At 41.6% G+C, this 27,172-nt stretch overlaps 2 protein-coding genes across 3 annotated transcripts in view; both read left to right on the top strand.

The window, feature by feature from the left end:
* Window positions 1–8,378, top strand: part of LOC136759204 (tubulin beta-3 chain) — an 8,921-nt gene extending 543 nt beyond the window's left edge. The window contains exons 2-4 of the mRNA XM_066714101.1: window positions 4,550–4,658; window positions 5,714–5,824; window positions 6,851–8,378. Coding sequence (XP_066570198.1) covers window positions 4,550–4,658; window positions 5,714–5,824; window positions 6,851–7,926 — 1,296 coding nt within the window. The 3' untranslated portion in view covers window positions 7,927–8,378. The remainder of the gene's footprint in view (window positions 1–4,549; window positions 4,659–5,713; window positions 5,825–6,850) is intronic.
* Window positions 8,379–12,243: 3,865 nt separating this feature from the next.
* Window positions 12,244–25,563, top strand: def8 (differentially expressed in FDCP 8 homolog). Of its 2 annotated transcripts, XM_066714099.1 has the most exons (12): window positions 12,244–12,392; window positions 13,941–14,057; window positions 16,647–16,744; window positions 17,850–17,999; window positions 19,434–19,575; window positions 20,394–20,558; window positions 21,411–21,538; window positions 22,054–22,167; window positions 22,561–22,641; window positions 23,597–23,737; window positions 24,176–24,285; window positions 24,928–25,563. In XM_066714099.1, exons 2-12 carry the CDS (start codon window positions 13,955–13,957, stop codon window positions 25,022–25,024), a joined length of 1,329 nt encoding a protein of 442 aa, XP_066570196.1. In that variant the 5' UTR covers window positions 12,244–12,392; window positions 13,941–13,954; the 3' UTR covers window positions 25,025–25,563. The 2 variants fall into 2 exon arrangements, with proteins under 2 accessions (XP_066570196.1, XP_066570197.1); XM_066714100.1 differs by lacking the exons at window positions 12,244–12,392; window positions 13,941–14,057 and adding an exon at window positions 15,259–15,848.
* The last annotated feature ends 1,609 nt before the right edge of the window (window positions 25,564–27,172 follow it).

Here is a 27,172-nt window from a genome sequence, read left to right as displayed (position 1 = left end):
CGGCTGCTGCTGGATGTCCATTTTGCTGCAATTAAACCGGCCGGCGATCGCCTGGAAAAACCTGACCACGCCCCGCACTGCGGACAGGGCTGGAGTCAGAAATAGTCGGGTGCTATATAAACTGGACAGGGGGTGATTTAAACGCACAATAGGGAGCTGAGCTTTTCCTGGCAATAGCTCCCCGTGAAAGTGCGTGTAAACTGATCCTTCTCTTTGGGGTGGAAGTTCAGTGAACGCTTTGCAGAGGAGAAGAGGGGCTTAACAGGTTGATTTTGCTTTGACGCATGTAATAGTAAAATAAGACACAATGGAGGTGCACCAATTGGATGGGTTTAAAGGCAAATCCTGCTGCAGTGCTTCTCTTTCTGCCCCCCCCCCCTGCCCAATCTGCCACACCCTCAGACTGCAGCGGATTGAACAAAGGGAAGGGAGCACTTCTGCAGCGCAAACGCTGGCGGATTTGGGAGTGTGAAATAATCCCATCACATCCCCACAGGCGGCCGGCCGAGCTGCGGACAGGCCCGGCTCTGTGCACGGCTCACTTTAACTCCGCACTGCGTGATGACTGGGCAATCCGCGGAAATGTATTCATCCACCCACGGACCGTGGACCGTGGGTGGATGAATACATTTTCGCATAAGGTAAAGAAGGGATTTCATATTCTGTTTGGGGTCTGCCCATCTTTTCCAATTGCAAATCTTGTAACTGCTTTGTGTGTGTGTCTTTCCCTTCCTCTTCGTCTGGCTCCTGCTCTATACACCCACGTTGCACTATAATGTGATGCATGCAGTCTGGGGAATATACATTTTGTCATTTTGTGGCCTGCTGTCCGACCTGTCTATTCATTTGTTCATATTATTACCATGTTGTAGCAGATCTGCATCTTTGTTCTCCAGCTTCCCTGACACTGGTATTAAACCTCTGCTACTAGCTAGGATTCAAATTCAGGAGTCAGTATGCAGAGAATGATAGTGAACGCCTATATTCTTATTCTGTAGCAGGTAAAGGATCTGTAATTTAGGGCAAATAGAGGTAATATTTAATATTCTAGTGGACAGTCATCCTGTGCTATTAATCCACCAACACCGCATGGGTTACTCAAAATAAAGTGTGATAGATGCTGCCTAGATGCTGCATTTAATCAGCCTATAGAAGATGTTTAAAAGGATATTGGATGATTCAACATGAAGCCCCTTAATAATGGCCTCTAAGTAGATGCTGATGTTGTCAGTCTTCAGCAGTGATAGATAGTAGTCAAGATCTGTGGAAGCAGTGTGACTTTTTTAGACCATTTAATCATCAAGATTATGAGCAAATGGAAATGGTGTATAATTGATGTGCTAAATACTGGCTATGCTTATGACACCAGGCTCTGTGGCAAGGTATTGTTGAAATCGCCTTCAATTTGGAAAGATATAGGAACTTCACTCCAAAGAAGTTCACGCAGTGTCTTAAAACATAAGCTGATTCAAATTGTAAAATATACTCCATGAACGGTATAATAGGGCTAGTCAGCTTTTGATTCTGCACAGGAAAAAAATAATGTCAGCATTTGTTTCAATAGTCAAAATCTTTGGTAGAGCAAATCAGATAGAACCATTTTGTTATGCAAATCTGATATCCAAGTCGTATGCTTTGCTTTGTTTGTAGACTCCATGTGACCCCTGTGTTCTGCAGCGACAGGTCTTGTTCTTTTGTCCTTAAGCTTAGTGGGTGGCACAGTGTCTCTTGCCAGGGGCGGCATCAGAAGCCTGTAATTGTGCTTGATCATTGTAACGACACAGAGCATGGACCAAACAAACACACAAAAACAAGCATTATTAACACATAAGAGTTATTCTTTCAGTCCTTTCAGGGGTGAACAGAATATACATGTAACACAGTGACATAGATAGTCAGGACAATACACAACACATTTTAAAAAGCTGAAAAATGCACCTTAAATTGGCACACTGAAAGTTAATCAACCCAACAATGCTCATATATGAATCTGTATTTACCTGGAATGAATTTAGTGTTCTGTACTAGACCTCCCATTATGACAAGTATTACTATATATGATTTTAGCTAGGGTGGTGAAAATTATTTGATTATATCAGCACCGTCGCTTTCCCTAAAGGGGCTGATATCATGTGGTGACATCATGCTGTCTAACAGCCTGTGCCTGGAAATCAGTCTACATCTGCTACTTCAGTCATTTACCAGCTGACCCCCCCCCATGCTCTAGTAGGCTAATCTGGGGGAACTGAAGTTTGAGATTTATCACCTTTTCAGTAATAATGTGTGAAAGGATTGGGGATTATGTTGGGAGTAGGTAGGGGGAGGTGTGAGGGAATTGGGGCTAGAGATAAAGATGCCAGGATATAGAGAGCAAGCTTAGCTTCCTGAAATGTGATTTCAGTGGACACACACACAAAAAAAAACTATTTTTCCAAAGGGGCACCTGCTCCATGTAAAGAACGAGAGCTGCAAAAAAGGGGTAATTACCAATTTAGATGTCAGAAAGACATCTGTGTTCGAGTGGAGAGGCAGAAGGCCTGGCAATTAGCATTCTGGATAACACTGACCGCATTCCCTGGGGGCGGGGGGGAGTGCGGAGGGAAGGGGGGTGGGTGTTGAATGGGAGGTCTTTGTGCAACTGTACAGAAGCTAGACTTGCTACAGGACTCGGAGAAAGAGATGGGAGGTGGGAGGAGTAGGAGAGTAGGGGAGCTCTGTCTGGGCATTGTCTGGGCTTGGAAGAAGCCATGATTCTTAGGTTACCAATTTTAATACCGATTTGGGTTAGCTTGGTAATTATAAAATGAATATATATATATTTTTTTAAGCACACATTTAAGCTTTCAGGTGACATCATTCTTAGAAATTGAATTTGCAATCAGATTGACTGAGAGAGGAGATTCAGTAAGAGGTGTTGAGTCATTACAGTGGTTTACAGCTATGTCCTTTATTTCAGTCTGATACCTTCTATTTTGTTGCTGTTGTTGTAGTTGTTGCTATTCTAAAAAAAAAAAAAAAAAAAAGGCAGCAGCTCATAATGTGCACTAATTCACTTAAGGGACGGAGATGCCAATGGGAATTAATCAGAGCTCCCATTCTAACTTCCCTGTCTGTTAAATTGCGTGTCCTTGGAGGGAAGTTATAACAGTTAAACTTACATCAAATGACTTGCATTACTAATCTGAAAATAGCTCATAATGCTGATAAATATCCATCCATCCATCCATCCATTTTCAAAACCGCTTATCCTGCTGATAAATATATTCACTACTCAAATGCTTCTTTTAAACCATCTGATTGTCCTCCTGTATTTAATCAGGAATCTGAGGTATGAGTTGCGGTCTTGTGCTCTTCCTAATAAACATGCTTGGAAAGATGTCATCCTGCGGAGCTTGTGTGACACGTTTTTCCCCTGCTGTGCTGAAAGGGCTTTGTGAAAACCAAAAACGCCAGCCCTCGTTGCGCGGTGAAGAGGTTCAAAGTACAGTTAGATGCACAGCTTCACAACTTAGTCACAGATGGATTCCAAAGTTTCATTAATTTCCCCTGTTCTGGGCACAAGAAAAGCAACCTGGTTTTTCAGACAATGTCAAGCAAACTAAGTCAGACAAGCTTTTCTTCATTACATCATGCCAGAAACGACATGAAAGAGCCATTGAGGAGCATATTGTTGGAGTTGAAAAGCAGACAGGAAAACTATTGCTATAGTAAAGCACAATGCTATAAAGCCTGGCAACCTCATACTTGTAGTAATAATTCACAGTGCAAGAGCACATACAGGTTTCCCATCACAATGAGAAGGTAGAGTCCATATTTGGTATTTCAAAAACATAATGGATGTCAGATTACTTTTTCTTATATACTCTTCCAATTTGGCCGTTTGCCTGTTGTTTGTCAGTGCTGTTTACCACTATGTCTCTGCTTGACACAGAAGGGATGTAGGCAGCTACCACGTGTCCTACGAAATGTGTGCTGCCCAGGCATCCGCTTCCTTTCACACTGTGAGACAACAGCACAAACAACAGACCTACAGGAACGCGAGCTGGACTGAGCTAGCTTTCCCTGATAGAAAAGCAGCCTCTGCCAATGCATCTCCCTTTTGGGAATCCTCAGACTCTTTCAAACTGGTGTTGTGTGGACTGCCCACTGCTCATGCTGACCCATTTCATTTGAATGTTTTGAAACTAGACTTGTTATGCTTTGTAATGGATTTGTCTTCCGCAGAGATCTTTCCATTATAGAGAGGTGATGACACAAAATGAAATAAATTCTTAAAATGTCAACAAGGAATTGAAAGAACCCAAGGCAGCCTTAGGTATAATTCTCATTTGAAGGTCATGCTTCTTGTTGAAGGAGACCTTGCTGTCCTGGTAGACATGCTTCTGCTGCAAGGCTTTTTCTGTGCTGCTAGAATTTATTATAATAGAACACTCCGTCTCAAAAGCTTTCTTCCATAGTCCAGATATGCTGCAGTCCTTTGCCCCAGAGTTGTACCTTTTTAAACCGCCATGTCAGCATTATCCTCAGTGTGTGTGGTGTGTCATTGCAGTTCTGGGAGGTGATCAGTGATGAGCACGGCATTGACCCCAGTGGGAACTACGTGGGAGACTCCGACCTGCAGCTGGAGAGAATCAGCGTCTATTACAACGAGGCCTCATGTGAGTCATAGAGCCAGAGTCAGCACCGGACTGCAAAGGCAAAGATGCACTGATATAACAAATCATATAGACACTCAAGGGCTCTAAGACTCCCCTCGTAATTGAAATTCCAAGGCTGGTGGAGGAAGTTGTAATCAATGATGTGGACAGTCATTGGTCGTCGACATTTGATAGCATCTTGCAACCGAATCTGTCATTCTGAAATGGCACACATCATTTTGAGTGTCCATATTAATATTCATAAATAGGGTGTGAACTATTACTGTTATAGTAAAGCATTACTGCTTTCTTAGTGTGTTTTCTCACTAAACCACTTAGAGGGTCCAATCAGACGAAGGGAGGGGCAGGGAAGGGGACTGGTTCAAACCCAGACAGGGGAGTAACAGAAATCCCCTCAGGACTTTAATTAAATCTCGATTTTCTGGACCTATATATTCATATTGGAACTTGCTGGAGCAGCGATGGCAAGGTCACCTTTGTTTCAGATCACCATGTCAAGGGTATTGTTAACATGCAATCTTTCAGGCACACAGTAAAGATTGTCAGTCTGCTCAGGCAGTTACTATTGCCATTGTGTGGCATGGTTGTAACTTTGTCCATGAGCGAGTGAATTGTTGAAAGGGTGTTGCTTTAGATTTCATTCTGTTTTGACCATGAAATCCTGAAGTCACCAGAAACTGATAGACTCCAGGATGCAGAGGCTAAGGGTTAAATAGATTGTTTTACAGTGGATTGTAATACATATGTATGGTCCCTGTACAAGGAATAACTTTCTTTATTTTGAGTCCCAGATTATATTAATAGGAGTCACAGTGTAGTGAAAGCCAATTTTTGTCCCTCATGAGAAAATGGAGAGTGACAGAACAGGTCATTTCAAGAACGGCAGCTTCACTCAAGCAGTGTTTGAAAGACTGCAAAATGTCTGAGTTAATTACAGTTATTGCAAGATGACAATAAGGGAAGGGAGGAAGGGAGGGCAGGGATGGCCTAGTTGTCCTATGGATGGAAAACCACAGTCACCTCCTAATTCCCATCTTCTGTTCCTGTTTCCACAGCTCACAAATATGTGCCCAGAGCCATCCTCGTGGACCTTGAGCCCGGGACCATGGACAGCGTGCGCTCAGGGGCGTTCGGACACCTCTTCAGGCCAGACAACTTCATTTTCGGTGAGTGCAAATCCCACCAAAAGATCTTCCATTCTCTATTGGCAACTGAGCCCTTAGGGGGCAGGGGTGGGGACATATGCTGCTGTCCGATGCAGTAGCCAAACTGCCAACTAGACGAAAATACAAACACATCAGCTATTGGGTGAAATATGTGTAGTCAATACTTGATATGTGAATGAATATTTTAATTTTTAGTATTATTTTCAATATATTAAAGATAAAAATATGTAGAGAATAAGGGAATGCAAACAATGATTTAAAAGTTCAGTTGAACCGGTGAAAACAGTTTATGAAATAGTTATATATATATTTATATATAACTATGTAAAATATATGTAAAATAATATATTCAGGTGTTTATGTAAATCTGAGCTTTTTAATTTGAAATGCTATAAAATGCAATTATTGCAATGTATTGTGAGCAAAATACAGCAGAACATCAGTCTTATTTTGAATTAGAGATCATCAGCCTGTGCAGCTACAGGGACATGATTGACAGTCATTGTCCTTGGATATGAGAGGGAAGTCAGCACTGTGGTGGGGCTCAGCTGTTTCATTGAATTGGCAGCCTGAAGAAATCAATGAAGAGATAATGGATCTGCTACGGCCTGCGGTGCTGAAGTGTGGCTCCCGAACTGATGAACAGCTCAGCTGAGCGTTAACCCTGTGAAATATTAACAATAAGGAAATGTGCTGCTGAAGTGAATGCTAATATCCATAATAGCAGAGGATTTAACAGCACAGTGCTAATATTCTTCAAACCTCAGACTTTATCAGCACTGAAGTTCCAATTTGTTTTATTATTTGTTTATTCATTTGTTTTAAACATTATTTTTAAATTGTTTATTAAATTGTGCTTTGACTGAATGGTTTTCAGTGCAACCAGACATTTAGGGTTCACTGAATTGAGCACGTTGTAGTTTATGATAAAAACAGAACGTATATCTGATGATAATGCTTCACTGTAATGAATGAGCTCTTCTGAAAGGACATGATGAGCGATTGCTGTTTTTTTTAATCCCTCAGGGCAAAGTGGAGCTGGCAACAACTGGGCCAAGGGTCACTACACAGAGGGGGCGGAGCTGGTCGACTCAGTCCTGGATGTGGTGAGGAAGGAGTGTGAGAACTGTGACTGTCTGCAGGGCTTCCAGCTCACCCACTCCCTGGGTGGTGGTACGGGCTCGGGCATGGGCACGCTGCTCATCAGCAAAGTGCGGGAGGAGTACCCTGACCGAATCATGAACACTTTCAGTGTGGTGCCCTCGCCCAAGGTGTCGGACACAGTGGTGGAGCCCTACAACGCCACCCTGTCCATCCACCAGTTGGTGGAGAACACGGACGAGACCTACTGCATCGACAACGAGGCGCTGTACGACATCTGCTTCCGCACGCTGAAGCTGGCCACGCCCACCTACGGAGACTTGAACCACCTAGTGTCTGCCACCATGAGCGGCGTCACCACCTCGCTGCGCTTCCCTGGGCAGCTCAACGCTGATCTCCGCAAGCTGGCTGTCAACATGGTCCCCTTCCCCCGGCTGCACTTCTTCATGCCTGGCTTCGCCCCCCTGACCGCAAGGGGCAGCCAGCAGTACCGCGCCCTCACGGTGCCCGAGCTCACCCAGCAGATGTTCGATGCCAAGAACATGATGGCAGCCTGCGACCCACGGCATGGGCGCTACCTCACTGTGGCCACGGTGTTCCGTGGGCGCATGTCCATGAAGGAGGTGGACGAGCAGATGCTAGCCATTCAGAGCAAGAACAGCAGCTACTTCGTGGAATGGATCCCCAACAACGTCAAAGTGGCCGTGTGCGACATCCCCCCCCGCGGCCTGAAGATGTCCTCCACCTTCATCGGCAACAGCACGGCCATCCAGGAGCTGTTCAAGCGCATCTCCGAGCAGTTCACCGCCATGTTCCGGCGCAAGGCCTTCCTGCACTGGTACACCGGTGAGGGCATGGACGAGATGGAGTTCACCGAGGCTGAGAGCAACATGAACGACCTGGTGTCCGAGTATCAGCAGTACCAGGATGCCACTGCAGAGGAGGAGGGCGAGATGTACGAGGATGATGACGAGGAATCTGAAGTCCAGGGCCAAAAGTGAACATTTCCACCAAAAATCGAACAAACGCAAAAAAAAAATGCCAAGAGCTTGGCAACCTCTCTCTCCATTCTCCATGCAGGATGCGATGTGCCTATCCCCACCCCCCCGCCACCCCCCCCCGGTGTTAGTCTCTGCTAACTCTTAGTGTCAGTCTTAGTCCACTGACTATATCATTGCTTGTTATTGATATTTCATAACCTGCTAACAAAATAGTACATGAAAGAAAAAAAAATCTATATATACCTTCCCAAGTTAACATTTGATACTAATGTGCAAACAAAGGAACATATTTAAATCGCAACAGTTACATTTTAGCAATTCTCAATTCCTTTATTTTAATAATGTGAATTCCCCACTACTCCCCTGACCTTCAGCCTAATTGTTTTATTTTGTACTGGTTTTGCCAATTTTCTGGGGGGGAATATTGAATAAATGTATTGCTGTCAAACGAACTTGTGTTGTTCTGGTATATCTTATATTACAATTTCATGTTTCTCATCTTCTTTGAAATATAACTTGACACGGTCGCACAAAATTGTTACTAGCAGTATTTGCACTGCATATTTCTGATCAAAAACCTTCTAGTTCTTAATTTTAATAGAAACCTCCCTCATTATACTATACCACTGGAAGGCATTGCAATCTGTGGGGTTGGCTTTATAAAGGGGGTGGTACAGAAAGTGTACATAAAGTGAATTTCTGTATTGGTCTATAGTCAACACTTACTGTTGTAATTACATGTGCGGTTCTTTGAAAAATGGGAAGTTGTAGAGTGGATAACACTAGAGAGGATTTTTGAATGAGAAACGCATAACACTGCACCATTTACCAGACATTATAAATCACATACAAGAAGGCAGCCAATCATAGAGCAGCATTTCCATTCCTATACCTCTTATGTATCAATGTCATCCCTTTCATAGACTTAATGCTAATGGTGCACGTTTAACAGGATGTACATTTTATTTTAATAGTTTAATAGTTAATAGCATGAAAACACAGCACAGATCGGCTACTGTAGGTCAGTTACAGCGGATCCTGGACCAAAACATTTTCAATGGAGAGAAATGGGGTTGATTGTTAAATTCATTGTAAGGATGAAGGTCGCCAAGAAAGGGCATACAAATATGAACTTGCTCATGATTGTGTGTGGAAATATACCTTCTGTCTTTCCAGAGAGAGCAGGGGGCTACAGAGGCCTGAGCAGTATATGTTCTTATGGTCCTGGAGTGTTCTTCAGCTCCTAAAGATCAACTGGGTGGGGGAATCTGTATTTCTCACAGCCCTGGTAAAATACCTCTAAACAAAGTATACATTTTTAGCAGCACTTACAGCAAACATTTATTTTAAGTGTAAGTGTAATAGATAATATTGGATAGCGAATAATCAACAATATAGCTAATATGTAAATATGTCATACACTTTACTACAATTCCACCTCACCGCTGCTGTGACCTTGTGGACGATTCTCAGAAACATCAGGAAGGTTTGTTATTAATATAGCTATTTTTACCTCATCCCCTGAAAGTGTCAAGGCAGGGAAATCAAATGTTTTGAGAACGGAGTGTCTTCTCAAGACACAGAAGAAAAGGTAGATACACACAGGCCCTGAGTAAGCCAAAATACATTAATTTAGATACGTTCAATATAATTGCTGATCAATACCAGAATTCTCACACATTGATCGTGTTCTAGCCAATCAGCATTTCACCTGCCCTGATTTTAAAATCATTCAAGACAGACTGGCCACAGCACTTTGCTTGCCATTAAACTGAATAAAAGAGCAGATTGGTGCTGAACCATGGTTTAGACTGATATTTTCAGTACAGTAAAGTACAGTACAGATACTTTAAGAGCAGAATGATGATTTGTGTTTTTGTACAAGAATTTGAAATGATTGAAATACACCCTAACAGACTGTGGAGTTGGACAGAGGCCTCCCAGATAGAAGAGGCAATGGATTCAGTCAGGAAAAAGTCAATGGATGTGCAGAACAGTAACAGCATCTCTTGGGCAAAATCACTGCTGGGCAAAATTACTGAAAAGCACATTAGATTGGTCTTCTTTAAAAGTGTGTGTGAGCAGTCCAGGGGCTGATGTAATGGGGTAATAGCCTCTTCACTTTGTTTTATAAATGTTGTTCATGCATAATTTACCCACTAATGCACAGCGACAGGTTTTAGCACACATATAATTGCCCCTGAGTTGTAGTGCACACCCATTTCCTCTAATAAAACGACAGTTTTGCATGGATTAGTGCAACATAAGCATGGTGCAATTTAGCAACTGCTGTGAGGGCACTTGTGCAATATGAGCCCAAAGCTGCTTTGTTTTTTTGCACACGATGAGAAAGCCACAGCTGGAGGCCATCGAGAGTGCACCAACAAAGGAGGAGAGGCACTGGAGAGAGGAGACAAAATCAATGAGCAGGCTGTCTGGGTGAGTATCTTTAAAAACATAATTTGCACAATGTGAGACGCACCGAGATGAGTCTTCTACACAACTCACAGGCTGTGAGTCTCAGTCACAAGCTGTCCTTCCTCTTGTAGTCAAAAACCTGATTCTGTATGGAAATGTGCATAGCTCTGTGTGGTGCTGGGCTCAATTATTATGTGGGGTCTAGGGAAACAGTCACACACAAGCAGTGATATGGTGCAAATTGAGGCGATGTTTTATATGTACAGTGCAGGGGGTGCATCAAATGAAAACCAAACAAACCCCTATCCCCTCTGGAGCCTAACTAAACTTCTAACGGCCCCCTCTCTGCATATAACACAATTAAACAGACAAACAAAGACACACAGCAACCAGTCCACATTGTACCCCTTAGTCTATGTCACAGTCTGTAAAAACAGTTCAGTTACTGGTTCATTTCCCACTCTCTCCCTTCCTCTCTCCCTTTCTCACTCCCTCTCCCCCTCCCCTTCTCTTTCTGGCTCTCTCCCTCTCCCCATCTCCCTTTCCCCCTCCCGAGGCTTGGTTTGGACGTTTTGTTTGGATCACAGCAGTGGATCACTTGTTTTGAAGCCAGCCATGGGACAATAAGAAAAGGGATAAAACCACTGTAATACATTTTTAAATTTGCTTCTGCATATGAAAACGTGCTTGCAAAAACAATACACAAAATGGATGGCTTCTACACTATCATTAATGAAAAATCTCAATAGTACACCCAGTGCCACACTAGTACTGGCCACGATGATGCTCATAGAGGAAGTATCTGATACTCCTCAGGGGCCGGGTTATTAATGATCCTGCAGAGAGAGAAGAGTCTGCACCTGCTACAACCACAAAGGACATGAGGCGACTGCGTATCTCCTACCACCTCCTCCGACTCAGTGGGGGGGAGACTCTGACAGCTCTGACACTGGCAGCCATAAACACATGACTTCAATTCGCAGTCATACAGAAAGGGTCAATCATCAGCAGTCTGTCTCTGCAGTAGCACTCCCGTGTCTGTGGGCTTATTTTTAATGCAGGTAAACGTAAAGGATCTTAATTAAGGCATTACAAGCGAGCCTGGCGTTTTTCCAAGAGCAGTTTGAATGTGGGAGTCTCATGGGAAGCAGTGTGGAAATGCCTTGCTGTGTTGTCCTGGTTCCCAGAGGCACAGGCTTTCTTGTCTCCTTTAAGTTGGGATCAAATACCTTATGCCACTAGGAAGTCCTGTAATATGTCTTGAATGGATTTACTGTAAAATGTACTGGATTGAAGTCAGTTGAAATTATATACTGGGACTGTTAATCACTGAATGTATTAGTTAATACATAATTTAGTAGTGTCTGTACTTTGACATCCTTGAATGTAAGACTTTCAGTGTAGCTATTTTTAATGCATAAAACACCTTTAGCTGTCTTTTTTTTTTGTATTATGTATCGTTCCTATGGATTACGTCAGACTAGTATTAGACATGTACAGTACAGATAGTTGTCGCATACAGCATTTTTCCTATAGTGATATTTGGGTGCATCTATATGAGGATGCATTTGATTGTTTCAGTTCAAAACACATTAAATACACCACTGTATAAATTAAGCGTCGACATGAATACACTTTTGGATGTAAAACATATACTTATTGGGCGATGACAAGGTCACATCAAAGTGAAATGAATTAAGCACGACATGAGTCCCCCAGAGAGCTGTCATGGCATGCAGCGCTACAGACTGGCCATATTCAAGGAACTGATGTTACAATTGTTGCGGTTGTTTTTGTCAAGCCGATTCAAAGTCACCATCACCGCGCACTTTCACTTTTATCAGCCGGACAGTAGAGGCCAGCACTACACAAATAATGCTATAATAACGCAGCCTGCACCATAGAAGCGCCAGCCACACGGTTGTGTCTTCGATGCCTGGGACCGAAATATAGTGTCGTTCACCCGCGTTTACCCGCACGGATCCGCCCCGGAGACACTGTTTCCCCCCGAACCGCAGCGCTGCCGGGCTGGATGTGCGGGGGGTGAGGTAGGTCTGCACCGTCATGCACGGCTCGTTGCTTGTTGTTTGTAGCTTTTACGTAACACCAGTATGGGTACAAACAATACATGCATTGTTTGTGTGAAACATTTTGGTATCAAGAAATATGTGTCTAGGCTTTCATAAAGTAAATGAGATGATTGCAAATACGAAGCAAGCCTATTTTAAATGGTCGAAAAAAAAGCATCCCAAGAGTTATTTACCCGAGAAGACTATGATCTCTGTTGTGTGCAACCTGTGATGCCACATTACAGCAGTGTGCTTTTTGTTTCTATAGAGACCCTGGCACACTGAGGTGAAATCGGGCAGGCATGTCTTGGGAACATGAGAAAAAGGTCACAGGGAAGCAAAACTAAAATTATAATAAAAATACATATTTCTCATTGATCAAGATTAAAATACGTTTCTGCGCGAATCAGTGCATAAAGACATATACACTTCAGGTTTAAACAAGGGGAGAGTATTCAGATGAGTGGGCAGGAAGGCTTGGTGTGCCACTCAAAATGTGACAGATAGGTGTGCCTTGAGCTTTACAGGGTTGGGAAACACTGCAAAACAGTACACACCCACCTGTGTGAATTGTGCAGGTTTTCTTTTAATTCAGTTTTTACTGATGTTCAGTCAAACAGTTATAAATATAAATTAGTTAAGGAAACTATCAGGTTAACAGATATTTACTGTTTGTAAATGTACAAATACTATATTTATATAAAAACTGCAAAATATACTCATCTTTCCATAGTCAATTCTATTTGAACTATGTTCAGAACTGAAAATATGTATAAACAATATTTATTGTGCAAAAGTAATTTAAGGCTGTACTGTATACATTTTCTAGAAACTAAAATATTGTATTTATTTAAAGACTAGCGTAAGAGCGTATATGTGAGTGAACCTTTGTCTTTTAAAAGTTGACATTGTATATATTGAAGCATTTCAGCAATTGTTTCAAGCGTGGGGTAAATGTTTGATAATGCTTTACAATGTTACGTTCCGTGACGTCAGGTATATACTCATAAGAGTTTACTGTGCCAGGTATTCTGGAACTGATATGATTTCTGAGAAATACAAATTCCACAGGTCTTTGTTCCAAACACCACACCTCTAAAAATACAATCGCTAGAACTTAATCTGGGCTTTTGCATTAGATACAGTGCGATTGTGGATTTATTTATCTGATGCCTTAATCCTAGATGAACTTGAAATACCTTTACTCGAATTGTAGTGGTTCTCGCCACCACCAAGTGGCAGTGGTGATTGTGTATTTCATGGTTGACTTCCTAGTATTTATGGTAGATCAATATTATTTTAGTTTTGTTCATATAATCCAATTAGAGAACCCAAACAGGTTCTCCCATTGAAAAGATAAAAGTTTCCCTTCTGTGAGGAGTGAATAACAGAACCGCTCCATCACAGTTCAGATTAGCCCCAGCGCTGACACAACGTCTGGGCTATTTCGTAGTATTAGTGACCTGTACTGCAGCTATAGCCAGGCATGGCATTGTGTTGAGGCAGTGTCTCTGTTTGCCCCCTAAGATGTAGCTGATGCTATGGAATATGATGAGAGACTCGCCCGCTTTCGCCAAGGCCATCTCAACCCCTTCAACAGAGAGGAAGGGGGCGGCACAGAGGACAGGGAGCCCCCACAGCATGGTGAGTAAGGGTTCCCAATTTCCAGCACGGTTTATACCCTCGGGCTCAGACTCTCAAGGCCTCTTCTGCAGTCTGACTCTTGTCCTGGAGGGTCATAGTGTCTTCACATTGTCTTTAAATCCTGAGCTCTTAACTGCCCAGTTCAGCTCAATACTGGCTTAGCTGGAGGAATTTAACTGCTTCTGTTTTTTAAGATGATAATTCAGACAGACTTGTAAAACCAATATGACCCCTTCTGTTTTTTTAAATTAAATTAATTATGACAATTATGACTTTGCTCTGTGCTCTAATACAATTACAGTATAACAATTTTAGACTCCCCCCCCGCATCTCCGCTACTGTGTTCTACAGGCACGTGATGATGATGATAAAGGGTATTTGAAAGCTACAGACTTATTGAGTTGTTCCCCATTTGCACTGTTTCTAGTTCACACACTTCCTCTCATGCTACTCCGTTATTCCCAGTTTGAACTGTTTCCCTGTTGCTGCCTGTATGAAGCTGAAGTCTATGCACACCGCTCTCTTTGACATGCTGCTTCTTGCTGCCTCTAGTTTCATGTCTCTCCCTATATCCCCTTTCGCCCTCTCCCTTCCTCTTCTACAGGTTGATTAGTCTGGCCTTGCCTTGAATCACTTTCGTTGCTGCTGCTTACAGTCAGGCTTGCGATCTAAACAGCTTGTTTAATTCCCCTTGTTTAGCATTTGTTGAGTTGATACTATTGCAGCAGAACAAACCTTTACACAAAAAGTGTAGTAGTATGATTGTTGTAAAGTAGTACTTTGGACACATGAAGCTGTCATATGGTACTGCTGAGTTAATATATTGAGTCATTCTTAAACACTTAACTACCTCCAGTGTACTGTCTGAAATTGTGCAACTGTGAGTTTTGAAAGGCAGTTTAAAAGGGGAATGGTTCTTGTTTAAATTTGTGAATTTCCTTGAAATTGGAATTACTGGAAGATTCCTCATTATTTGAGAGGCTGTAAAATACTGATCAAGGTCTCTCTCCACATTACACTAAAGATTGACTATTTTGGTATGTTTTCCATCCCTTTGAAACAATCTTCACTTCTCTTTACTGTTGGTAATATGGGCTCAGACGTTTCATATTTTTCATATTTCTTTAACCATGCTTTTGCAGGTAGGATCGTTATCATAAAGAAATGGAAAATGTCTTAATCTTTTAAATGTTTGTCATACTTTGATATCCTTCACTAACGTTTTCTTTAATTTTCCATGGGGAAAACTGTCATAGACTCAACTGTGTTACATTAGTTAACCTAAATAAAGGAAGTTTAATGATGACATGGTGGAGCAGTGGGTGGGATGTTCTTTCCAGAGAGATGCAAGTAATTTTGCAACAATACTTCTTAAAAAAACAAAAAAACGAACGGTTAATGCACAGCCAAAAGTCAGACTGGACCAGAGTGCACCTATGTAGTGAGAGGGAGAGAGCTGTAGTACTTCAGAATAACCATGCAGAGTGTTATTTGTATATGGTGGCCTCTGAGTGGGCTACAGACACTCCTCATGCAGAAGTGAAACAGAAACCGACTCTGGTTTTTCTTTGGGGTTTAGATCACTTCCTGTATAGCAAGGCTTCAAACCACTACTTACCTTGCACAATCTGTCTGACAGCTACAGTCTTACGCATCTGGGAGCGTGATAGAAAATTAATTAACTGGAACAGTCTCGATCAGAGCTCATACGCAGCCGTGCGTTGCTGATTTCATCGAGTGTCCTGTTTAAGAAGACTAGATCCACAATGCTGTGCTGTGAAGTTTACGCAGGTACATTTATTTATTTTCTTGATTTGTTTCTCTGGGAAAATCTGGCTGAGGGACAGCAATGTGTTTCAAGCACGTCAGAACAGTCTATATTGCTTAAAGAGCAAGTAGTGTCTGGAACTGATGTTTGTACATAATTATCAGTGCTTTTTCATATACGTTTTCGCTTAGTATAATTAACACCTGTGTGTGTACATCATTAATTAGTCATCTCTTAAGATTTTTTTAGACAGACTTACTTATCCTCATAAGCATAAGGTCAGAAGTTTTAAGGTTTAAGAGAGCTATGGTTTATTTAACTTATTGAGGAGAGAGTGAATATAATTTTGTTTGAATAATTCTGAGAAAACAAGTCTTAGGGATGGAAAAAAGAAAAAGAAAAATGACTAATGTCTAAAATGATTCAGTAGTTAAGAAAAAGTAGACACAGGAGTCCCCAGCTGACCCCAGCCCTAAATTAGGAATTTCTGAAGACTGGGGACACATGCCAGTTGTTAAGGAAAATCTTGGTCCTTGAGGGCTAAGGATGTGTGGGTGTTGGTTGTCAAATGATCTGTACATCACTGGGTTTATGAAATTGCCTGCTTGATTCATGAAAATGTAATGTTTCCAATCAGGGGTGGTCTATAAAACCTGCTGTATTCTGTCTCTTGAGATCTTGGGTGCTTTAGGAGAGGAGTTAGTTTTTGATGCTGAAGGGTAAAACAAATGGTTGTTTGTGAGCAGAAACAAGAATCGCAGACAGTGTTTGTCTCTGGTGGGGGGCCAGTGACAGCTCTCTCCCTTGTCTGTTGTTTGCAGAGGTGAAGCCAGAGATGTTCTCATCAGACACCAAGATCCCCAGCACAGACAGAGTCATGGACTTGGGGCTGGCTGAGGACCACTTCTCTCGGCCCATGGTTAGTGTCAGACAGACAGCCACAGACTCTGAGGGACCTCGGCAGGCGTTTAATCACATAGGGCAGGCTAGAGCAGCCAAGAGCATAACATAATACAATGATGATGTGTGTGAGATCAGTATTGAAAATAATACAAGTGTTGGTGACTGCAATGCATGATTAAAAAATAAAATAAATAATGAACTTCAGTGCCATCCACCTGCAAGACCCATATTTCACTGAGTATTTCCGAGTCAAAATATCCATTCTTCATCGAATCTACAGTTTCATTCACATAAGTGCTGCAGGCTGATCCAATTAGGTAAATACATCACTGGCAATGTTATCTATGTAGTCAATGTGATGCTTTCTGGTGGTTCTAGGTAAATTGCATTATAACTTTTATTTTTGTGATCTTGTCTTTCAAATACCATCAGGGTATTTAGGAAAACAGAACAGACACATAGGAAATTATAATTTTAAAAGGGTTACCCATTAAATTGGTGGTGGCTCTAGTGTTAGGGTCTTGTACAGTTCATGGATTAAATCTATTCATCTGATTCATGGTACACTACCTGTAACATGATTTGTAACCTTGTAGGGAAGTATTAAATTCACCTAGTTAATCAGACTTATCTGTCCAATTCAGTACAGGAAGTTTGGTTGGAACAAAAGTCAGAAGACTCTGCAGTTCCTAAGGAACCGAGTTTGAGAGCCCTGCCTTATAAAGTAAATAGTACCATTGTCCCACATTTTGCCACCGGGCCTGCTGACTCTTGTTGCTGACTTTGCATTTTCCCTCATTTATGATGCCCTTTTTGCATATCACCACCAAAGAGGGGGCTCTATTGCAAAGAAGGACTTCTGAACAATAATCATTGAAAGGTTTATAAAGAACATTTTTATTTTATTTTATTTTATTTTTAACATTACTGCTTGAAATGCCTTTATTTGGGCTAAACTGCAATGCTTATTGTGATGTACAAGGACAACTTAATTAACACACACCATGCTTCTTACAAATAAATGAACAGCTAGACATCTCTCTTATCACGTGCTTCCCCTCTTTGTACTGGTGTGTCTCTTCGTGTGCGTGTCTGTGTGCTTATGTGCTGTCTCGCTCCAGGACTCGTTCGTGGCGTCGGACATCGAGCAGCTGAAGCAGGCCATCGAGGAGTGCAAGCAGCTGATCCTGGAGCTGCCCGAGCACTCGGAGAAACAGAAGGACACCGTGGTCAGACTCATACACCTCCGCCTCAAACTGCAGGAGCTCAAGGTGTGCTCCAGATTTTCATTATGCCATTTGGAAGATTTGGGTATGTGACTGAGGATTGAAGGTTATATTTCAACTCTTGAAGTTCTAGCTGATTTTAAAAGTTAATTGCAGTAACTTCCTGTACTTTATGTGTGTTTTGTCAAGTAAGAGCAGTCTCACATCCCCCTGTGTGGCTCAGCTTTGTAGGGTTTAGTTGAAGTGTAACTTGTTACAGCTCCTTGCAGCAGGTTGGTAGGAAGCAGGGCCATGAATCGCAGTAAAGGGCATTCACAGACTGTTGCTCTTGAAAACTAGGCATAACTTGTATAGTATAGCTGTCCTTAATGAGATTGCCTAGTTAGGATTTGAAATACAACCTTTATTTGAAACAATGTTTCTTTGATGATTAATTTGGTTTCATTGATATTGATAAACTTTACTTATTCATCAATTATGTATTATATAAAGATGTGAAGACTCTAGCTGCTTAAACTGAGTTAAGGCAGGTGGTAGCTGAAGTTTACAATACAGCAGATTGATAATAATAAAAACATATTTTACATTCTCAGCTTGATTACTGTGCTAAAGGGTAGATTAGTGTTTGCTTTATTTTAAGCTGGTAGGAATTCACAGAGCAGCAACACAGACCCACGTAATTTCCACATGATTTGCAAATGGTTATTCAAAACAGGAAATAAGCAGAGATTTGAGGTCAGAACCTGGGAGGGGGCTGTGAAGTGGGTGTCAGAATCTGGTCTAAACAGGGAATAACAAACACAGAAACAGTCTTGTTTACTGTGGAGCTTGAAAATGACTTGGGAACAATATTAGAGGCTTTTGTGCTCTGTTGACCTTGCAAATGCAAGTGTGTTCCGAATCAGAGTCTGTTTGAGGGCTGGTATAAGAAGAGTGATGTTGTGATTTGGGCCAGTGTTCATGTAGGATGCATTTAGATGATTTTAGTCCCAAGCCTATTTACGTCAGTGAAAGGGTTGTGAAAGGCATCTTTGTGTGTGTCTAAGGGAGACAATCTTTTGAAAAGCAAAGATATTGTAGTCTGAACTCAGTCCAAAGGTATTGTTTAATTTGGCGTCTTGTTTTAGTCAATTAAAATCGATCTAAGGATTTAATCGACGTTTTTTCTTGAAGGAATTCAGTCAATCAATGGTGTGACTGTGTAACTCATCCCAGACGCCCACAACTTTCAGAAGCACCTCCTGTTTTCAGTCTTAACAGCACTTCCCCTTAATGTGCACTTGTGTACTTTACTTTTGTCTGTGTCTTACTGTTGGTCGAATTTACCTTTTCAATTTGTGACTAGAAGGCAACAGATGTTTCCTAGAGTAGCAGTGCTTGGGGCTCCTGTGTGTGGCGGTGTGCCCCTGCTCTGTGTTCACTCTCAGGGCTCACTCTCTCTGGTGTTTTGTGTCTCTCGCTCTCACTGTGCGTCTCCAGGACCCAGAGGAAGACGAGCCGAACCTTAGGGTTTTACTGGAGCACCGCTTCTCCAAGGAGAAGAGCAAGAGCGTGAAGCAGACCTGTGACAAGTGCAGTGCCATTATCTGGGGGCTCATCCAAACCTGGTACACCTGCACAGGTCAGAGTCAGCCTTGAACAGATATTGTCAGTACAACACACGTCTTTGGAGCAATATCCTTCTGAGTGGCCTGTACAGTTAGAAAGTATTTGATTATTTTGATTACATTGTAATGCAGGGGAAGTAGTGATTTATAATTTAATTTAAAATTTGACTTTTAGCTGCTTTGAGAGACATTCAGCTCCCGAGTCACTTCATTTTAATCCTAAACCAGACAGGCCTAGACAGCACACGGCTTAATGGGGCAATGGTCCGGAGACAAAAAGAAAACATCTTGTTACCTAGCATTGTGGAATTATTGAATTAAATATAAGATGAGTTTTATTTATTACCTAATACATTATTGAATTGAATGGTGAGATAGATGTGCTCTGACCTATAATGTGACACTGCAGTTAAATTTAGAAGAGGTCTAACACTGCAGCCACAAAATCTGCAGAAATTAGAAAAAAGCATACAAAGGAAATGACATAACACAGTCTGCTGGGAAATGTTCTGTTCTTACTGTCCTAGCAATATTAATAAAGTCTACCTTTTAAAGTCAGTGAAAAGGTTGTGGTTGTGGACTTGAAGAGAGTAATTCTCACTGTCCATTCTTCTTAATGCTCAGATGATGTGATCTGAAATGTGCAATGATGGGCATCATTCATCACTGAAACAATGGAGCACACAGTACGTTTGTTTAATGAAGCTGAAATTAAGTAGTAAATGGTTTTGATATAATATAAAACGGAAAACATAGTGACACTCTAGGACCATGGCTGGCCAGCCCCCTTAATAGTGAGTCGGTTGTGTGTTTTGGACGCTTCTCCCCTCAGGGTGTTACTACCGCTGCCACAGCAAATGCCTGAACCTCATCACCAAGCCATGCGTGAGGTCAAAGATCAGCCACCAGTCGGAATACGAGCTGAACATCTGTCCTGAGATCGGCCTTGACCGGCAGGATTACAGGTGTGCGGAGTGTCGGACACCTGTGTCACTGAGTGAGTGTTTTCAGCCTCTCCTCCCTACACCCAACAGCAGCTCTGCGCTCTGCCCTCTGCCATCTCACTCTCTCGACCTGGGCTTGGCAGCTCTGCTCCTCTTGGCAGGGTGTCCAGTCCAGAAGGGTTTAAAGTTGTGGTTGTTTCCCCCTACCATGCTGGATTTTATTCCAGCTGAACTCTCAATTATTTAATTGTGTTTATCTAAAAACAATAAAAGGTAACGAGCCATTGTGTAGTTCAGGGCTGCCATCTAGTGGTAGATTCTGGAATAACTGGACTAAATATTATGTCAACATAGATCCCAAAGTAAAAAAAAAGGTTATTCTAGAACACTGGTCCGCAAAGTCATGCCTGCGGGCATTTTCGTGCCTGTGAGAGGTGTCTGCGTCCGCAGCTTCAAAGATCCTCTGCATGTACACAAGCACACATCTATGCAGGGACACTTCCCTTTTTTTTTGCCAAAGTGCCTTATTGGTCCCAACCATGCCTCCTGCACCGCACCTCATCAGCCTCCGCGGACCACAGTTAACCCAACAATCCCCCCCTGGACCGCCAGATTCGCGCCCATGGGAAATAAAAGCGGAACACTGTTCTAGAATGTTTTGCAACACCAGGTTAATTTTGAAACCATTCGAGGTCAGCAGAAAATGATTCTTTCAGGTTTCTTTTTTTAAGAACAGCTTCCATCTACAAGATCATTATTAGAATACATTTTCAATAACAACAATAATAACAACAACAATTCCACCTGGGATTTCCTATGAGGAGGATACCTTTTAACTGAGTGGCCTGTGCCCCTGAATACTGCCTGTGCTGTGTGAGAGCTGAGGGGCTTGTGTTGTGGTGCAGGGGGCGTCCCGAGTGAGGCCAGGCAATGTGACTACACGGGCCTGTACTACTGCAGCAACTGCCACTGGAATGACAGCGCCACCATCCCCGCCCGCGTCATCCACAACTGGGAGTTCGAGCCCAGGAAGGTGAGCGCCACCATTTGCCAGGCTACCTGGGTCCTAAGAGTTTTAACACAGTGACGCGGTCCCTTTGCATCTCCTGAGCTCTGTGTAATCTAAAATGTGCTTCTCAGGGCATCCCTGGATGTGTAGTGACAAATGAAGTGATGTTAAAATTACAAAAATAAATATGTCTGCTAAAATGTGCCCATGCCTTCCCTCCTTTTCACACTGCATGTCCAAAGTACAGATAGCAGAGATAGTGCATTATGGGAAGGACTGGTATAGCTCTCACTGATAAAACTGCAGAGCTCACATGAACCCAGTAAGGTATAGGGGTCATTGTTGGGCAACAAGCTGAGGAGACCTTGCCTGGGTACAGCCCACCAAACCCGGGTAGCATTCAGGCCATGGAGAATCCAGTTCCAGCTTAATGACAGTCCAGTCTGGACTCAGTGCTGTCTGGACTATAGGGTCAACCTAAACTCTGAGAGGAGGCTTGTATGGGTTGAGCACATTTCTTTTGTCCTTGTGACTGGCAGGTGTGCCGCTCCTCCATGCGATACTTGGCGCTGATGATTTCTCGGCCGGTGCTGAAGCTCAGAGAGATCAACCCACTGCTCTTCAACTTTGTGGAGGAACTGGTAGAGATCCGGGTGAGCATGCCTTCCCACACAGCCAGACAGCAGCCCCTCTCAGATACATCAGCAGTGACTTATTCAGAGCTGTAATCTCGGTGAAGACATAATTATCTTTTTTCTACCCATTTTTGTTTACTGTGGAGTAACATGGAGACATGGCAGTGAACCAAGTCTAGGTGTTGCCTGTTCCAAATTGAACTTAAAAAAGGGAAGGAGAGAACAAAATACAATAAAAGAATCGAACACAATTCTGTCCAAATTTAAAAGTGCAGGCTGTATTCTACTTTTATAAGACACTGTTTCCTATATCCCTGTGCTGCATTTGCTGTTTTGTGTTGATGGATTGGAGTTGTATGGAGGTGAGGTGTGTGGAGGGAGCTGAGAGGTCTGTGTTTTGTTGCTCCTCAGAAACTGCGCCAGGACATCTTATGCATGAAGCCCTACTTTATCACCTGTAAGGAGGCTATGGAGGCCAGGCTCCTGCTGCAGGTCAGTTTGGCTCTGGGCTATTTCAGTGATTCTTGATACAAACTAATACTTGGAACCACAATCTTGACTGTATAATCTGTGTAATCTTCCTGTAAAATGGCCAGAGATCATTTGAGGGCAGATCTCTCTAAGGCTTTTCTCTTACACTGTCATTACATTACTACAAATGGTCTTATATATAATAACAAGTTTTAAAATTACATTTTTTGTTTAATAAAATTCAACAATGGACTTGAGTATTAGGCCTGCATGTTGTGTATTTTCCATTTTGTATGTAGTCTGTCGGTAACAACCATCTTGCAAGTAAACTGGAAAAGGCATCTTAAGGAACACTCAGTCTTTTTCAAATCCTAGAAAATATTCCAAAACACCTTAGGGAGAAGATCCCAGCATTCTTTTTAAATAGGGCAAGGATGATTTGAGGGCAATCATTCCTGATTATATGTTGAAAGAGCACCACCTAGAGGATCATTTGTAAATAATATAATTTCAAATATATATATATAACTATACTGAGTTCCAGATCTTTGGTGGTGACAGTGCTGAACTTAAAGTAAAAACAAACAAACTTGTATATCTATCAAAATACAAACTGTGTTATGCAGTGGTGTTTTGTAGGTGTCAAAACACAAGAGAAATCTAAAGATAAAAAATTGTGCTGTGCACCTGACTACAAGATGTTTTGACCCAGGGGTAGCATTGAACAGAGAAAAAAATAACGAAGGCATCAAACAATTCACTGATTCTGCTGACAGACTAATTACCCAGGAAGCACTCTGTTCTGTCATGTGACTTTCACATGTCTCTTTCCAAATAATCAATGTGCATGCAACAGGAATCAAGTTCACAAAAATGAATCAAAATATTGATTGTAGTCTTAAGACAGTATTTAGTGTAGTTCTGTATTTACACACAGTGTTTACAGACTTACAATGGGATCAATCTGTACTTGCAGCTGCAGGAACGGCAGCACTTTGTGGAGAACAATGACATGTACTCCCTACAGGACCTCATTGATATCTCTTCTGGCCGTCTCAGCTGCTCCTTGACCGAGATCCACACCACCTTCGCCAAACACATTAAACTGGACTGTGAGGTGGGTCTGCCAGCACACTACTCTGTGTCAGCAGCAGTGGGTAATGGCCTCGGGGTTGGGCTTGAGACACTGGTTAGAACGATGCCCATGTTACTGTCAGGTTCTTCCACTGGTTGTGATGGGAATGTGGGAGTGTGATCTAGATACTCGCTGTGGTCTATCAATTGCTGCATTTTTCTTTAGAAGGAAAAGTGCAGACGAAAAAAGACAATGCTGGGTTTTTAAGGCAATTCTAATTTTTGAAGACCATCAACACTCATTGCACTGTAAAGCTGTGGTGATCTAAACAATGTTTTTTGTTGACCTCATTACACTTATTGAGTGTGGAACTCCAGGAAATTAGTTTGACACCTTTGACTTCGCTAAAGATCTAGGAAAGGTGGTAACTGAGCTGCAATGTAAAACGAATTAATGAACTGCTGGCTGTGTGTTTTTCAGAGGTGCCAGGCTAAAGGCTTTGTGTGTGAGCTGTGTAAAAAAGGAGACGTGCTGTTCCCTTTCGACAGCCACACCTCGGTGTGCCATGAATGCTCGGCTGTGTTTCACAGGTCAGTGAGGGGTTGCCAGGCTCCTGTCCGCCTCTACACTAGAGATTCACTGATGGAGTTCAGGCCAGAGTTGTGGTCGTCCTCTTAGTCTTCTTCCATCTCTTAGGATCTATTCTATAGTTTCTTTAGGCCATCTTTATTATTATTTTTGTCATTTAGCTGATGCTCGTATCCAGGGCAACTTACATTTGTACCCATTTATACAGCTGGGTATTTTACTGGAGCAATCTAAGTGAAGTACCTTGCTCAAGGGTACAACAGCACTGTCCCACCCAGGATTTGGACCCACAAACTTCCAGTCATGAGTCCAGAGCCCTAACAGTGCTTCCAATTTTAACATCTTCACACTTTCAGTTATGTCACATACCTTTGCTTGTTCTCAGATCTATTTGGTTTTCTGTCTCTTTTTGTTATGCCAAGCAAACATCTTTCTGTGCTTCTTTGCATTGTTTGCCATTTCTGTATCATTTTTTTTTTAGTGACTGGGTTTTGTTGTCATAGGTAAACACAGCTAGTATGCATTAGTCAAATACTTGTTTCTTGAGGCAAATGTGTAGATGGGTATATATATATATATATATATATCCATCCATCCATGTACACATACATACTTTGACTGTAAAATGCCTTTTTCTTTTGCAGGGACTGTTACTACGACAACTCCACTTCTTGTCCGCGATGCACCCGCATGACAGAGAGGAAGCAGTCCATAGAGCCACCCACTTCCCAGGAGAATTAATCTTTGACCCCCTCCCTGTGGCCTGCATTCTGTGTCCATACTTCTTTCTGACACCCTCAGTTTATGAACTCTGTATGGTCCTGATTTGAGGTTTATCCCGCACTTTTAGCAAGAGGTGGCATTACGACACACACTGGCTCTCAACAACCTGAACCTTTTTAATTCTCATATTGTTTTGATTCCACCACCTTCTCTTCAGACATTGGGTCTGCTAACAGTTTCAGAGCACATAGCAGATCAGCTGTTTCTCTTGGAATGTTGATGGACTTACAAGGAAGAGAAAATGGGACACTAACTGGTAATTTGAGTCCACACTGTGCACTGAAGGAAACCTGAGCACTAATCAAAGACATCCTACCTTCACTTCAGCTGTATCCTAAACTGAAATTCCAGTGGAAACCTGTAAACACCCTGCCTGAGCAGATCTCTACAGAGCAGCCCACACAGGAGATTAGTGTGACTGCTGTAAAAAACACAACCTGTTTACATCGAGGAAAACAGGTGTAACTCGCCAATGAATCTAAAAGATTTAACTGCCATTCACTACTCCTGTCTCTTGTTATTCACACTATTGAATTCACAGTAATTTAAATCCTTGTTTCTTGGTATGCAACTACAGAGGAGGTTTAAACCACAGTGATGGTTTTCTTGAGTAAAGTTATGTTTACAATAAGTAAAAAAAAAATTTAAATGCATGAAAACAATCTAGAATTGTTAATATCCTTTTTTTTTTAGAACTCGTGAAGAACAAACCATTTCTTAAAATGCTGCTAATTAAATTCTTAAATTCTACAAATGAGCAGCAAACTTTTTTTATACCATCAGCTGATTTACCAATTTTGCATACATTTTACTAATTGTGTGTGGGAGTTGTATCATACCGTACACCATGGTACATGGTTACAATTTGTATTAACTTTTAATATCAGTGATGGCATCATGGGTGGAAATTCTCATTGTCTTATTAACAGAACTCTGGGAAACAGTATATCATATCTCAAAGACTTAAAGGAAATTATTAAATGTGGGAAGGCAAATGTTTAGAAAAATATACAGTGCATTCATTAAACTGTATGCTATATAATCAGAACAACAGTATAGATCTTAGAAGCTGTTATACAAATTTTCATAAACAAATATTGTAATGCAGTGTAGAGCAGGATTTCCATCTCTGGACCTGAAAAATCCATTAGGTTGTAGGTGACTTAAGCCAGTAGGAAGAGATCTTGTTAATTATGATTAATTAAATCAATAAGTGGTTCAATTACAGAACTGAGCCCTTGTTTGGAATGAAAACCAGAAGACACTAGCTTTCCTGGGCCTTATTTGAAGAACCCTTCTATAAGAACTAAAATTAATTTTGGATGTAGTCTGTAAAAACATCAACAATAAACAAAACACATAATCTCTCTGTATATAATTACTGCTGTTAAACATACCTAAGTGAAAGTTGAAAGTTTTGTATTCACTTTCCTTTCTCCAAGTACAAAGAATAAGCACACCACACTTTGGGAATGAAAATGTAAAGTGTGCACTAACATTGCCAAGTCTTAATACAAAAGACACAAGGCATACTACTTAATCACTTTATAATTATTTGTTTTAAAATAATTTAGTGCATGGACTTCCCTCTTAAACATACATTTCTTGGGTGTAATCCCTGTAACAGCCTTGGTTTTAAGTTGCCTTTTGTGTCATTATGAATCATTGTATATTTTCTGTAGTACCAAAAATATAGAAATTATCTAAGAGTAATGAGTCATATACAAGTCATTATGCATGAATAAAAATCCTAATGCCAAACAAGTGTTTTGTCAATTATTTGTATTCAGATAATACAGTGAAACATTGTCTGAAATATGGTGATTGTGACTATGGTATATTTTTAGGTTGGGTACAGTACTTATTATTAACAGAGACGTACGCCATCTGCTGGTCACACCAAAATGTGTAGCGTCTGATTAAAATGACCCGTGAATATAATTAATACTTATAAAATATATATTTCTGAAAATAAGGCAGTACACAATATTAACCAATGACAGGTATAATATCTCAGGGATTCCGATAGTTAAAAACGTGCTGATACTGAAATGTAATCAGACAAAGTAATGACATTAGGAGGTTAAACAATCTGAACGTCACCAG

The sequence above is a fragment of the Amia ocellicauda genome, chromosome 9 (assembly GCF_036373705.1).
Source record: "Amia ocellicauda isolate fAmiCal2 chromosome 9, fAmiCal2.hap1, whole genome shotgun sequence".
Lineage (NCBI taxonomy): Eukaryota > Metazoa > Chordata > Actinopteri > Amiiformes > Amiidae > Amia > Amia ocellicauda.
The sequence above is the reverse complement of the archived record's forward strand: the minus strand, read 5'-3'. Positions and strand labels throughout refer to the sequence as shown.